Genomic DNA, 15,379 nt, shown 5'->3' on the forward strand with positions numbered 1-15,379 from the left:
TGTCAAAGTGCACTTTCTTGCATTTTAAATCGGGCTCTTAAAATATCTTCTCTATGTTTTCTCTGACATTAATAACGACCTTGTAACTATTTAGTTTTTTTTGCCAAGCAGCAAGATGGGAACTGTGCTAATGTCAAGCAGTTTGAAGAAACAAAGAAAACTCCTCCTGCCTTTCTTAACAATTTCGATATTGCATCAGTAGTCTGTATGTTCTTCATTTACCTCTGCTGTCGGGCATAATTCAACATGCGATCGATTTGATCCTGCACTTTTGGTGAAACGGTGAATGTATGCTGAAGCCCTCACTGGAGCACATGGCATGATTTACATATTATATTTCATGCAATGTCTTTCCATCTCGGTTCCTCCTCAAGAAGGCACATGTTTTATGAGACTGCATTAACGTTATTATGGAGGCTGCCATCAGTCAGCACTTCGGTGTCTGAGTATCCTTCAGAAGCACAGCGGATGATGAGGGGCGTTCGCTCGCCCACACACACACACACACACACACACACACACCTTTTATACATGTTCAAAGGCTGCTTACAGGTTTGTTTTCCATCTGTTTAACTATCTCGGTGCAGCCAAGAACCACCACCCTGTCATGTTTTATTGTTTTACAGCTTTGAATCAGTGGATTCAGCAAGCTTTTTTGACAGTGTGCATGATAAATATCAAATATATTCCACATAAAATATACAGTCTTTCTATCGTAAAAAAGGAGATATTTGTTCTGCAGTTTGTTGTATCAGACTTGAATGCAGAAATGCCTTCACCAAATATCCACCTCAACACTGTCATTTACATGTTCAGTTACTTTATTTGGCTCCATTTGTAGTGATTTGCTCTGTTTGACATTAATGAGTTGTTTTCCTTATTCTGTGTCAAAAAAGCTGAATTATACCAACGTGATTCAAATAACAAAACATGAGAAAGTTCTAGATGAGTGGATACTTTTTGGAGACTGTGTTTTTGTTGTTGGATCACTTTTTTTGATTAAATCATTATTTATGCAGTGAAGTGGATAAATTAGACAGGCAGGCAGGATGGCTGAGCCATGGCTGAATCACTTTTATATTTTATGTTCATTTCAGGCAGCGTTCTCTGTGTCTGTTAGGGCTCCGCTCTGTCACTTTGTAGTGCTGCGAAGGGGAGATGAATGCTGATGGATGCGAGGATTTCAATGAATATAAACCAGCTGAGCACTGCTAAACCAAGTCTGAACACCAAAAGCACTGGTGATAAAACCTTCTCCTGTGCTTCTTACGTCTTCGATCTTATAATCTAGTTTCCCACTGCTATTGCGCCTTAACGTCAGTCTTTGTCAGATACAAAATCAAGCTGGATTCAGATGAGGCTCTGTATGGAGGTCACGGACGGCTGGACCACAACACGGAGTTCTGCACAGATCCGCAGCCCTTCAACGGTCGCCCCAACTCCATGCAGGTAATTCTTCTTTTCAAAGGTCGTCTTTTGTTGAACGTCAGCGAGTCCGAACTATGGAGTGTACTCCAAACATGAGTCCTGGGCCATTGTTGTCGAGTTCAGTCTCTAGACCACTTTAATGCTGTATCACCATCCCACTCCGCATACTAATTGTAAACATGGTTGGAGAATGCATTACATTCACGCTGAAAAAAAAAGTGACAATATTAAGTATGCTCAAAAATGTCCGTATGCATACTAAATGATTTTGAAGTGTGCTGTTGATGGACACCATTGTCCCACAATGCAGTGCACATATGTAATGGAGGAGCTGCTCACGGCTACAAAATATCAAAAGCAGCTGTGGGTGGTGATGATGAGACAGCTCCAGAAGTATCTCTGAAAATACAAAGTGTGGGGATTAAAACTTTGGACAAACGTTTTTTTTTTCATTTTTGCTTTGTTGTGTCCAAATGCCTGGAGCATTACCAAGTCAAATGTCATTACGACATGTAGCTGCATTCATGTCTTGAGTACTAACTGCCTGAATACTTGAATACATGCGCTTTAGATGTAGGGCATAGCTTTGATCTTGCATCCTTATTTTCATTTCAGACATTTTGACTTGTCAGGTGTCACTAGAAAAGACGGATTGATGATTGCATTCTGTCAGAACATATTTGGACTTAACGTTGCAGGAAAGGCACATGGTGTGACTAATAGCCTTAGCAATGACTCCATTAAAGTGTCCCAGTAAACAACACCAACGAGTACCTGGATCCTGATACTGGTACATTAAAACATAATGCAGCATTCATTTGCTTGATTAGTTTCACACCTAAATCATTACATAAGTGTATCTGGAGGATTAATATGTATATCCACTCGTCAACGGATGAGTCATCCCTGGTCGACACCAGAATATCTTTCTTGAGGACTTCCACAATGTCAACATTCATAAACGGGATGGTTACTCTATGCTGACCTTCACATCCTGATATATCAAATGAATAATTGTATCTTGCGAACATATTGTTTTAATTTCTGAGGAGGCACGTAAACGACGCTCTGTAGAAACAGGCTTTACATTGTAGCCGTGATGAGGCTGTGACTTTCTCCTTCCTATGCGTAAAAATGTTGGAGTCAGCAGGGCCATGGTAGGAGGAAGGACCAGGGTCCAGATGAAACCATGCTCCATGGAAACCTGTGAGGAGAGGAAGCACAAAGACTCCGGGGAAGAGACAAAATCAGTACTGTGCATTAATGGTATCGGTAATAGGATTAATAATGTTAACAATGAAGATCGTAGTAGGTGTCAGCAGGGCCATGGCTGGTTGAAGAACCAGTGTCCAGATAAAACTGCGGTCATCCTGTGAGGCGAGAAAGCACAAATACTCCGGGGAAGAAGTGAAGTTAGTAATGAGCATTAATGGGACATCGATGCATACAGACGGAGGTGACGAAGAGGAGGAGAGAGGTGCTCAGTGTAGGAAGTCCCCCTGTAGTTTTTGCCTATACCAGTTTGTCCATGGGCCGGTCCAAGGCAAGCCAGAGCCAGCCCTAACTATAAGCACTATCAAAGAGGAAAGTCTTCAGCCTACTCTTAAATGTGGTGAGTGTGTCGGCCCCCCGGACTGAAACGGGAAGCTGGTTCCACAGAAGAGGAGCTTGATAACTGAAGGCTCTGGCTCCCATCCTACTTTTTAAGACTCTAGGAACCACATTAACAGTTTATAACTTGTAATGCTTGCCAGTTCCATTAATCAGTCGGATGTTTATGGTTTCACAGCGGTTTAGTGTTTTCCTTTATGCAGTGAAAGAGGTGTACACTCAACCTGCTTGTAGCAATTACAAAGTATGATGAAATAGCTGTCAGTGTATTGATGTTTCGGCCTTTAATGTTTCGCGTTTCATTTCACGAAATCAATTTAATGAGCTTGAAATGGAGTTTGCAGTGAGAGGATCCTTTCGAGCCAATCTAATGAGGTTTAAGTGTGTTGTCATGAAAGAGGGCTGCCTGTTCTGGCAAAAAGCCACCATCTCCCTGGTCTGGGCCTCTCAGCTTAACCACTGCTCTATAATTTAGTATCCTTCTCATTAATACGATTAGCTTTTAATGCAGAATCCAGAAAATGATCAAATATGCCTGCATAAGGCTCGCTAAGTCTATCAGGGGGGATGGTGTCCATTGTTTGTGAATGTCTTATTTGGCTTATCTGCATTTTACTCATGCCGGCAGTTGTCCTGGAGTCATTGAGCATTGTGTGAATCTGATATACACAGCTCTGTCAGATTCCCCGGCAAACGATGTGCATTATTCATGTTGTTAGAACTTACCTTTTTATGTGCACGCCTCTTAAGCTCACACGGCATCACGGAGGGGAGAATAATATCTGGGAGAATGAACCACTGGGCTTCCATCACGGCGATCACTGTAGGCTAACGGCATGAAATAGGTCGGTCCTTGAAATATCGAAAGAAGCACTCGTATGCATTTTCAGGAGAGTGCTTGAAGATCTTCCTCATGTTTGCCTCCTTTTTTTTTTTTTTCTTGATGTAATTTTTGCTCAATCAAAACACTGAAAGGCAATAGGATGTTTATGAATCAGGTCAGGGATAAATTAGCGAGGATCAGCGCGGATACCTCAGCTCTCCAACTGTAACATGGCTGATTGCGTGCGTTAGATCTTATGTTAATGAATGCAATTAATGCGTGAGGGCCGTGACGTCTGTGAAGTGGTTTGCACAGTCATCATCTCACTCTGGTTTTTCAGTTTGTTTAGTCAAATAATAAATATCTCGAGGCAGTGCGCTTCAGTTGGGACCAGAGATGACATAGCACCTGATAAGGTGCTTGTTTATCTGAACTCGACTTGAACCTCCTCACATCAATACTGAAAGTGTTGCAGTTAATGGACGGAGGATTATTGCTCCACATGTATATTAAGAGTTGGACGGAGCGCTTTAATGCATCAAAATGTCTTTGGAAAGACTCGCGCTGCCATTTAGAGCATCATTTCAGCGTTATTCAACCTTTTTTAAAAGCCTCTTCCTCCCTCATGCAGACAGTTATCCTCCATCGTATTAGCTTAGGTTTCGTCAGATGAGGACTCAACTTCCACATTCTCTTAAATCTCTTATTAATTCAAACACCTCTTGGCAAAAATGTGAAGTTTAGTTCACAAGTCATCTGCTAATGTTGGCACCATCATGGATTAATGGGGAATGAAAGGGAGTGAGAGGACCGGGGCCGACAGGGAGTCGGCAGGGTGGGGGACCCTTCTGCACACACAAACTCCTTTACAGGCTCCCTCGTAGAGATTGCACAGGGAGACTGTAGTCTTGCATAAGGATGCTTCTCCTCCTCCTCCTGCTACTCCCACCTACCTGGTTATGACAGGAATAATCAGAGAAGAGCCTCTGCGGGGGCTGTGAAAGGTGTCCACATCGGCCATGTTTTATTTAACAACTGTTGCTTTCAAAGTCTGCGCCAACTTCTCCTCTCCTGTCTTTTTAATGGGTTCGACGGTTCTCCGGCTTCCTCGTTACTGGGCGATAATAAACACTCGTATCTCCTCAGTCCTCAGACTGAGGATGCACATAATTGGATGAAGCCAGCAGAGTGGAGAGTGGCTCGGTAGGCTGCGGCGAACATCATGTAACGGTAACGCCCTGTGTTTACAAATGTGGCCCTGGACTGTTGTGTAACATCTCTTTAGCTCTTTCAGTCATGTCTTTCTCTCCATTATAAAAAAAATCAATAAAGAGAAAAAAATCACACTCCTCAAAACAAACAAAAATAACAACATGGAAGCTGTTAGAAGTGACACAGATGGTTAACGGGTTCTACAGTGAGTACAGAGGAGTGATGCATGTTGGCGTCTGTTGGTAGGCTGTGTCTGTCGGGCTGTTTTCAGTTGTTTTATATTTTACTGGAAAACAAATTAAACATTTACATGTCAGTATACAGTATATGTTGTGCTAAAACTGTCATTTTATTTCCCAGTTAAAAAAAATCTAAAAGCGGTTCATAAGTCTTAATAAGGGCTTCATTATGAGTTAATAAAACATTAATTGAATAATAATGCTATTACTTAGGACTTACACATTCTTTGATAAAAAAAGAGCCTTATTGGGAAGTGGTACCAAAAGATTCATTTGTGACATGATTCACATTTTACATTTTTTTAATGTTTGCTATTAATTAAGTAAGTGCTGTAAGTAGTTTAAAATACCATCTATACCTTAAATAAAAAATAGGACTGAATCTGAGCCCACCAGCAGAACTAAAATCACACTCTTTGCTAATTAACGGACAGGTTTTGGCTGCTTATGGAAAACTGATATCCAGTAACTGTGATATCTCGCGTCCCATATGTATATGCAGATATCATAATGTATATGCATATATCATAATGTGATGCGACAAAAAGAAAGCGCCTGTCCTTCAGACCTGCGGGTCAGACTCTGGCATGACCAGCATGCTCACGTGTCTCATTAAAATAAACATTTAATGTTTCGTATGTTTGTCCTTGCACACCTTAGATTTGCATTTTAAGAAATGAAATATTCTTACATTTAATCTGAATCTGCAGAGTGCCTGTTGGATCTTATTCTGAGTGATTGAGAATGGGCCTATTTTACGTAAAGCGGCTAATAATTGACAATAATGATACATTAAATGGAAATGGGAGAACAATGTGACAATGGGTCTCTTGTGAAGATGAACCTACTGAGAATTATCACCCAAATCTTTTGCTCCCCTCGGCTTTACGGCACTTTATAAAGAGCTCATTAATTGGTCCATGTCCTTCTATTCACGGTTTTCACTCACTCTTCAACACCATTGGTTGTTTGTAAGTATACGGTGTGTTAGTAGTTTCATTTCATCCACAGCTACATGAATAGAGTGAATGTTTGAACAGCTTGCCATGAAGCTGAATAAAAAAGCTGAAAAATATGCTCTTCTCTTTATGCAAATAAAAAAATGCAGCTCAGCCTTCATCTGAGTGAATTGACAGCTTGATGTACTCGGCAGGGCATTTCATGAGAATCTCACACGTCAAGGACTACCGCTGTTGAACGATTACAATTTATTCATTCAGCAGGTCAAAAACTTAGTGTAGTCAGGGACAACGACTCTTCATGTGAGAAAATGGGTTTTAGGTTTAACCTCTTCTGGTAATTGTCGCATTTACAGTTTTGTTTCAGTGTTATCATGTCAAAGACCTGTAAACTGCAGACTTTTGCACGATCGAACGATTCCGCCGCCGGATTGTGATGCAAAATGGCTTCTGCCGTTCCACTTTTCCGTATTTTGACGTGATAAACGTCACGTTAGGGCATCGACCCCTGTCAAACTATTAGCCATGTAAACCGCTTATTAGGAATATTGTCTTTTTCCAACGGCAAAAAACTGAATATTTGGTGCATGTAAACATGGTGTTAGCTCAAAATGTTGGTGATTATTAGTATGAGAGCATAATAGTAAATGTGTTGATCAGTGAATGTGGTGATCCTTATTAAGTGAGTAATGGATCCAAACGGAGATGTCTGGACACTGTAAGATCACAGAAGGTTGGGCTCTCTCCAGCAGCCCGGGTCAGGATTCAAAGACCTGGAGGATGATGTATTTCTGTGAAGCTCCTCATGAATCCTTCATCAGCGTGTTTGAACATTGATCATATTGAGTATTAGCCCGAAGGCTGGACTCTGCTCTTAAAGTGAGACAAATTCTAACATGAGTGTTATCCGAGATGATAAAAGTACATCCGTAAGAAAGAAAAACAAGTTACAAAAAATAAAATCAAAAAAATGGACTAACAACCTCGTCTAACTTTCTGAACATGTACTCTGCTTTACGTCCTCTTCATCTCATTTTTTATTTTATTTTTTTTGCAGCTCTGATATTGACACTTGGAAGAAATTGCCAGATTTGCGAAGGTTCTGTTGTACAGTAGCTGCTGTTGTATCTGGCTGCTGTAAGTAACTGCTGTTGTTGGATCTGAAATGTGGTTTGTGCGAGTCTGCCGGTGAAGTGATGAACACCTACTCCAAATGACTCATCACAAAGCAGCAGAGGCTTTATGGAAATATTCAGACAAATCCAGTCGGATGCTTGAAGACCAGGGTTGCTTGTTGTGCATCGCCTTCTAAAAACGCTGGCAGCAGAATGTGTGCTACACTGATGAAGATTGTGTGACATTAATATTGGGTGACTGGATGTGTGAGCTGAATAACATAACACTGTCGGTTAACCAGGAATGTGAAGTCATTAGCGCTGAGAGCAACGGTGGGTTTCTAGTATGACAATACAACTGGTATTTGTAACTGAAAGTAGTCAACATTAATGGATGAATTATGAGGGAGTGGGCCTTTGGACACGCAAAGGGTCCCCCACCCATCTTACATATAGGAGGAAAGACACATCTACACCGCTGTGTCATTCTCTTGTTGTTTTGTGTCTCATTCTAGTCGTTTTGCGTCTCTTTCTGGTTGTTTTGCATCACTTTGTGGTGGTTTTTGTGGTGTTTCTACATCTTTTTGTGATCATTTTGTGTATATTTGTGATCATTGTACGTCTATGTGGTGGTTTTGTGTCTCTTTGTGGTTATTCTGTGTCAATTTGTAGTTATTTTGTGGTCGTTTAGCTTCTCTTTGTCGTAATATAGTGTCTTTATGCTCGTTCTTCATCTCTTTGTGGTCGTTTAGCTTCTCTTTGTGGAAGTTTTGTATTTCTTTGGGGTCGCTGCTACAAAAGTTACAAGGTCTTGATTTAAATTGCATTACCACAAAAGGATGATGTGGCATCAACAAACAAATGTTGCAAACTTGATGTTCACAGTGATGGATTCCACAGCTCAAACAAGTTTCCGGGTGCTGCAAAGAGATTTTAATATTGTATGGAAAGAAGCAAATTGAATTCTGGACCGCAGAGAAAAATGCATTAAAATGTCTAAGACACATCAGAATAGTTTGCAAAATGGTTAGCTGAAATATAAAGCCATGTAAAATGTGCAAAGTCATCGTTCAAGCCCTTTTCACCATTCTGCACAAGCAAGCTACATTTAAACCATCTAGTACTGTGTAACCAGATCAGTGTCCTTGGATCCATTCTCATGGGTGGTTTTGTTCTGGCTCAACTCGATACAAGATTTCCTCTGTTTCATGAGAACGTTTACTAAAATTGAACATGATGGGAAATATGTGATCACTTTCTTCACTGTGTCTAGTCTGAGTCATGAATGTTAATGTGTCATTTACAGGAGGTAGTGTGTATCTAATCTATACCACATTCATGTCGTGTTAATTAGGATTTCCTCCGCTAATTGCAGTGCCAACATTTGGAACTATCTGCTGCTCTTTGTTCACAAATTGATTTAGAATTTGTCACGATTGATATCTATTTGGCGGAAATGAAAGCTGCTGACATGTTCCTGGTTAGGCGCAGTGGTGGCTTTTGTCTAAACCGGTGCAATGATTTATTCTGCCTTCCCCTGCTCTCTGCGGTGCTTCTGCATGGAGACTCTCCCACTGTGACTGTTTTAATTAGTCACCAATGTCTGCGTCAGGGTTTCAGTGCCGAGCTGCTCGACTCCCTCGGTGACAAACTGTTGCCAAAGAAACGCATCCGCAGCGAGCTCAGATCCACTGATGCCGAGGGGCGGCTTGAGGAGTTCAGGGGGGTGATTGAATTGTTTACAGTTCTGTGCTCTTTTTCAGTTTTCTGTTGGGAAATATTGCATCATTTATGTCTGCTTGGCTTTTCCTTTGGCATAAATCTGAAATGACTAATGGTACACTGTGGCTCCTTGCCTCCAAACGACACTGTGAATATCAAAAGGATTGATCAAAGACTTTATTAGCTACACCTCCAAATAGCACCCTTACCAAGATTTCTTTGTACTGTGTGTGTGTGTATATACAAGGAATCTGACATTTCCAGGCTCGGTTCCGTCTCTCTTTCTTCACGGTGTGCTTAGTTTTTGCTGACATGTTTTTTTTTTTTCTTTTAGTCCACCAAAACCCGGGAGATGCTCATAGCTCAGCTCATTCCCACTGGCAGATTGTATCTTCACAGGATCTCAAGTTTACAGTTGATGCACAGCCAACATATACAGATGATAAAACACACAGTAATTGCATTGATTGGAGAGTTCAGAAATTATAATTATTTTCTTTTTGGCCCCACACTCGTGGTATGATTGCTCATTTGGGGATTGTTCACTTTAACGCACAAGCTTTGAAACGAGATAAAATGTTAATGAATTTGAGACCGATTTTAAGTCACCGATCAAGAAATTTGCAGCACCAACTACGCCAGGACACGTAGTCTCCATCGCTCAAAGCTGAAAATGAAATTCTGGAGAAGCAACTCAGACACAACTTTAAGCTGCAGATCTGCTGACTCCAGTGCCACCCAGAGGCCTTAATGCAGCTGCAACTCTGTCACACTCTTGATTGTACCTCTCTAACCTTGGCAATCTTCTTCACACACGGCTGTGGTGTTTGTCTACCGTCTGCTCTGAAGGAGTTATTTTTCTGCTCGGATCTGAATAGCCCTCTGAAATACAAGCCCCATCTTCTTCTTCTTCTTCTTCCCCTTCCCGTGGCCGTCATGTCGACCTTGATTGTGAGAAGCAATCGCGCCCGGTTATCGAGGCACCACCAAAGTGCCTCAGTGTCTGACTTCTAAAGAAGGATAAACGTGAAGATTCAATAATTTCCAAAATTGGTGATCTTGTTAGCATCATTAATCGTCAATTGTCAACTCACTTTTCTCCCTACATGCTTCCCTCCCTTTGTCTCTTTCTCTCTCAGGTCTACATCCCCTGCAGAACAGCTATTGTCCTGGCCAACGAGGAGATGGATTACTGTTATTAGGGGATGATTGTCTCCACAGAGACCAGGATCCAGAATGGATTCCAACCTCAAACTGAGTGTTAACAATCACCTTCATCTTAAAGTGTCAACCTTGCACACCACCAAAACCCACTTTTTGTGTTTGAGTCTTTTTTTCTAAATGGGAGGGGGGGGGGAGAAAGCATTTTGAGCTTTTATGCTTTCAAACTCCATCTGCAACCATAGATGCTGTATAACCCCATTTACTTCAGATCGGTCCATTTGGGAAGCTTCCAACCTAACCAGCAGCGAGATGCTAAAAGTCAAAACCCTGCCGAGTCCGTCCACCACTAGCCAGCAGCCATTTATAGGCTCTGTTGAATTTGGCGTGCCATCTGAAGCACATGACCGGCGACTGTGACAGAGGGAAGCAATTCATCAAGCATTCAAACATGAGGACAGAGAACACAAGAATATTTACAATGTTATGTCTGTTGATAAACCGTTCACTTGGTTTAATTATTTTGTCATTTAATACGGATAGAATTATGCTCTCAGACGCAATGAGATTTACAGTATTACCATTTACATTGAAATTCAAAAACGTCCAGGTATTTAATCACCGGTGATCCATCGTTCATAATTTACATTTTGGGACCTTGTACGTATAAAAAAATATTGCAATTTGCACAAAGTAATAAGCTGCTTTGAATTATTATACTTTTAATGGGTATCTAAAAGAGTTGTGTTGGAATGTTTGAATTAATGCAGCTATTGGGAGCATTTACGTGGTTATTTATAGCCGTGTTATTGAGCCAGTAATTTGCAGCTAGCAAAGTGATGAAATCATCTAATTGGGATTGTTCACGGTGTGTTGCATAATGCACAAGTAACGTATTTAGCTGAATTCGTTTTTTCTTCCACTTAACAAAATGTAAAGCATGGTTTTCTCCCACAGTAGATCCCATTAGAGTAGTTTATGTCGTGTATTTCACGAAATTCTTCGTAGTCTACTGAAATAAGTTGGTACTGTAGAGAGGAACGCATCATTTTGTGTGGGTTTTACAAGCGTGACTCACACACACCAGACTACTTTAAGATACCATGATTCATGTGCACCACCTTCATTAAATTCTGCAGCACTCCTTTGGGATCATTGCAGGAAACGCAGGCTGAGCCTAAATCCACGCAAAATGACGTGTGCCTCTCCCAATTAGCTTAGCCTTTTGTGGCTTTTGTCTCAACACACTTTATTGAACAGCTACAATGCAGATCACTGTGCTGTTTATGTGTGGAGATTATTGATGAACTAAAGCTGATGATAGGTGACGGTTTGTGACTGCTGAACTCAACATGTCATTAAAATGGTCTTTCAAACCAGAGGATTCATTTTTTGGAATGATGTGCCGCAAAACGACTGTGATAATTGATCTGTCTCCAGCCTCACGTTTTTTGCCCCCGATTGCCACATGAATGGATGTCTATTGGACAACTTTCAGCATTCGCTGCACGTTTTATCAAAGCACTACCGTTATAAGTGAAACAAGCTGATTTTGAGCGTCCCAGATGAAAGCTAATGCTTTGATTCACTGCCATAGATGCTGTGAGCCACACCTACTGCATTAGCACCGATTCTCAGCCGTTTAAGCCGTGTATTGTAGCATATGGCAGGTTTTGATCTGCCTCCCCTGCAGCGGAAGAAAACAAATTCATATTCGAAACCATCCTTCTGTGTTCAGCCAAAAGTATCATGAACATGTCATTTCTTTTTGTGGTGCACTCAAAAATGCCTTTTTTTCCACCCTTCGAAAAGCACGGAGAGGATCACCGCATAAATCTCAAGCAACGAGGTTGCGATTGATGTGGAGTGTTTAATCATCCCTCGTCTGACCCAATGTCAGTGTCGTTTTACCACCGCCAACATGAATTATCTGTATTTGTTCTCAAAAGTAAAATTGATGACAGTAACTGTTGCTGCATATTTCTTTCATTATTACCAATGATAATAAATCAGTGCCTGTCCAGCCACAAGAAAAATGTGGATGAACTAGATGTGCAATCTGACTACTGATTCTGTCCCATCACACACTTCTGTGCGTATGTGAGTAGGAGAGTACTGGACCAGACTTTAAAATAAGGGAAGCCCTGAAGTGTTTGGTACGACAAAAGTAGGACTCTACCTTGCACTCTGCACTCCAGAACATAAAGTTTCAGTTTCCATTTGGTGGCCAGGGAAGCTGTGAAATGTTGTTACGGGACTATAGAACAACCGCCTCAGTGGTTCCCACAACCTGATGTAAGGGGGATGAAACACGACTCATCAGACCGTAATACTTGCATTTCTATTTCCTAGGCATCCTCACTCTGTTCACTGGCATCCATAAAAAGCAGCTTTTTTAGCAGCTGCACCATGAAAAGCAGTTTGGGAAGAATGATGTGGTCACTTTTGAGGCTGGATTTTTTGTAGTTTGATTTTTTTCTTCTCTTTTCTTACATTTTTCTTGTTTTTTCTGTTCCTGGGCGACTCACTTGCTTTAGGTCCATGTTTTGAAGCTGCATGGCGTGTCTCCTGCCACTTTTCAGTCTCTTCACTGTCAAGTATCTAATAAAGGCGAATGCCTAAAATACATGAATCCCCAACCTTCAAGAAAGCCCTGTGGCCTTTTCCAAAAATGGCTCTCAATAACTTTACGAGTATTCGTGTGCTACCACGGGGGATGTTTTGTACAATATAATGCAGTTCAATCAATTTGCATGCAAATTTGTTCACAATAGACAAAATAACAGAAACACCCTAGTATTTCGCAGCACACACAAAATATGTCCTCAACTTCCCTTGGTTAAATCAACACCTTTCTGAAACGGTTGCCGCTAACCAAACTGAAAGCTTCACAGTCTTTGATCTTGCACTGATATTTACAGTGTTTGAGTGCAACCCCTGTAGACTGCTGCCCTGAGATATCCAGCACATGTCAGATGTACTGCAGCGTATACCTGAAAATATTTGATAAGTAACCCTGAATGCACAGAGCGTATTCTGTGTTGTAACAGGTTGTCTGTATTTCTTATGGGCTCACAAGCATACAGATGCCTGCGGGGGAAGATCCTGCAGAATGCGATATTGTCAAAGTCAGAATTGGGGCTCTGACATGCACAAAGAAGATGTTTTCAGAGTTCGACCCAGGTGACTGCAAAAGGCAGGTCGGGATTTCACAATGCAGGCTGCTGCAGCTTCAATACAAAATGCCTGTGATTATATTATATTCCGTCGCTAGAGCTTTCCAGGTAAAAGCTGCCTTAGGTCTAGAGTCTGGAGACAAAGACTAAAGGAATTAGAAATGTAAAGTTCTTTATGCGACATTCAGAGCGTTAATATAGCAGCAAGCAACTATTTGCTGTGCAAAGGTATAGTGGAGTAATATCCGAGCTTCTCTGTGCTGTGATTACATAGCCAGGCAGTGCCTTATGTGCATGTGAGCGTGCCCCACGGCGGTTACAGCTGATATCACCATCCCAACCAACGGCGTTATCACGGACGCATAGCACCCACCCCACTGTTACCCCTCGGCTAAACACTGTTAACTCTGTCAGCACTGTTGCCATTGTTTGCACCACCAGCGTAACCGTCGCCATTTTGTTAAGAATGGTGGGGAGGCACGAGATAAGTTCTGAATTTCCAATTTAGCACCTTTAATAACATGAATAAGTGAACTGTTTGTTAGGTCATCTAGCAGGTTATCTGTTGGTACAATAGGAAAACAAGCAATAAATCATTTCGGGGAACACAGGGCAGTTTAGTATTGTAGTTCAAAGTCGAGTGTAAAGCAATAGGATTCAAATGGAAAATGTCATTAAATGCCATGATGAAAAAGGCTCTACGCTGCATATGCTGTCTGATGTTTTACTGTTCTTTCAGCGTGATATTAGAGTGCTCAAACCAGTTCTTTAAAAACCTTTTCAACAGCATGTACCCCAAGAGAATTTCTGCAAGGCAAGTTAGGTTTGAGCCTAAATGTTAAAGGAGTTAAAGTGACTTCAACCGTTGCTGTCTCTATTCAATAATACATTATTAATGTTGAGAGCTATGAGAGAGGTACGTTTTTCCTCATTCATTTTTAGCACATTTCAGGCTACTGTAGGAGACTGGAGAAGGCTGTAACAAGGGGTTACAGGCTTATTCTCTCGATCAGAAACATGCTCAAGTGATGACACTCGTACTGCACGTGCTCAGTTAGACCCCCCCCCCCCCATCAAGAAGACAGAGATAAACAAATATGACTAAATAAATAACACCATAATGTACAAATAAAAAATACAATATCATTGTCAAACAACATATTTTTCACAATATGAGTTAGTTAATTGGTGAAACATATTTCTAACATGTTGCAACCATTGATTGTGTTGCAACATTCAACATCTGACTTCTTTCATTCAAATTCATATTGTGAAAGATGTCATGTGTTATCATCAGTCCCCAGTCTTCTTAAAGTTTAGATAAAACATAAGAGAGCTTGTTCTTTTCTCTCGTGAATATGTGGAACAGTCAAGAAAAGAACCTCTCCATCGTTCTGTATGACGAGAGGTAGCCTGTGGTTTTCAGGAACAATCCTGCAGGATTGAATGCCTGGGGCACACAGTATGGTATAGCTTATGCTTTTTTGAAAAGCTTGTTGAATTTTTCTAGGATGGTAAAACACTATCCGCCATAACTTTAGCCTCATGTATAATCAAAGGCTTCCTTTCTTTGGTTGGTCCATGAGATTTAGATGGGACAAATCATTGGAGCCTTGAGAATCAGAACGCGGTAGTTTTATTATACATAGGAACATGAAAAGGGTGTAACAAACGGGTTCATGCGACATTTTTCAAAACATAGATCACATCCCAGAGGACACAAGTTATAAATAAGATTTGGAAGTTTTGAGGAGACACATTTTGTGCCTCACGATTTACAATGGATTCAGAGAGCTAAGCATTCTTTTTTTCAAAAAAGAAATGAAAGCAGGTCATTCAGCACTTACTACAAATCTGAAGGTATTCACATAGTCCTCAAAGACCCTTCTAACATCCAGATTCAATTTTATTTTTAAAGTGTAATTAAAAATGT

The 15,379-nt window shown here is 41.0% G+C and overlaps 1 protein-coding gene across 1 annotated transcript in view; it reads left to right on the plus strand.

Annotated features, from left to right (window-relative positions):
* Positions 1-12,201, plus strand: part of gbe1b (glucan (1,4-alpha-), branching enzyme 1b) — a 75,006-nt gene extending 62,805 nt beyond the window's left edge. Inside the window, exons 15-16 of the mRNA XM_079272562.1 lie at positions 1,332-1,449; positions 10,249-12,201. Coding sequence (XP_079128688.1) covers positions 1,332-1,449; positions 10,249-10,311 — 181 coding nt within the window. The 3' untranslated portion in view covers positions 10,312-12,201. The remainder of the gene's footprint in view (positions 1-1,331; positions 1,450-10,248) is intronic.
* The last annotated feature ends 3,178 nt before the right edge of the window (positions 12,202-15,379 follow it).

This window comes from Melanostigma gelatinosum (genome assembly GCF_949748355.1).
Source record: "Melanostigma gelatinosum genome assembly, chromosome: 7".
Lineage (NCBI taxonomy): Eukaryota > Metazoa > Chordata > Actinopteri > Perciformes > Zoarcidae > Melanostigma > Melanostigma gelatinosum.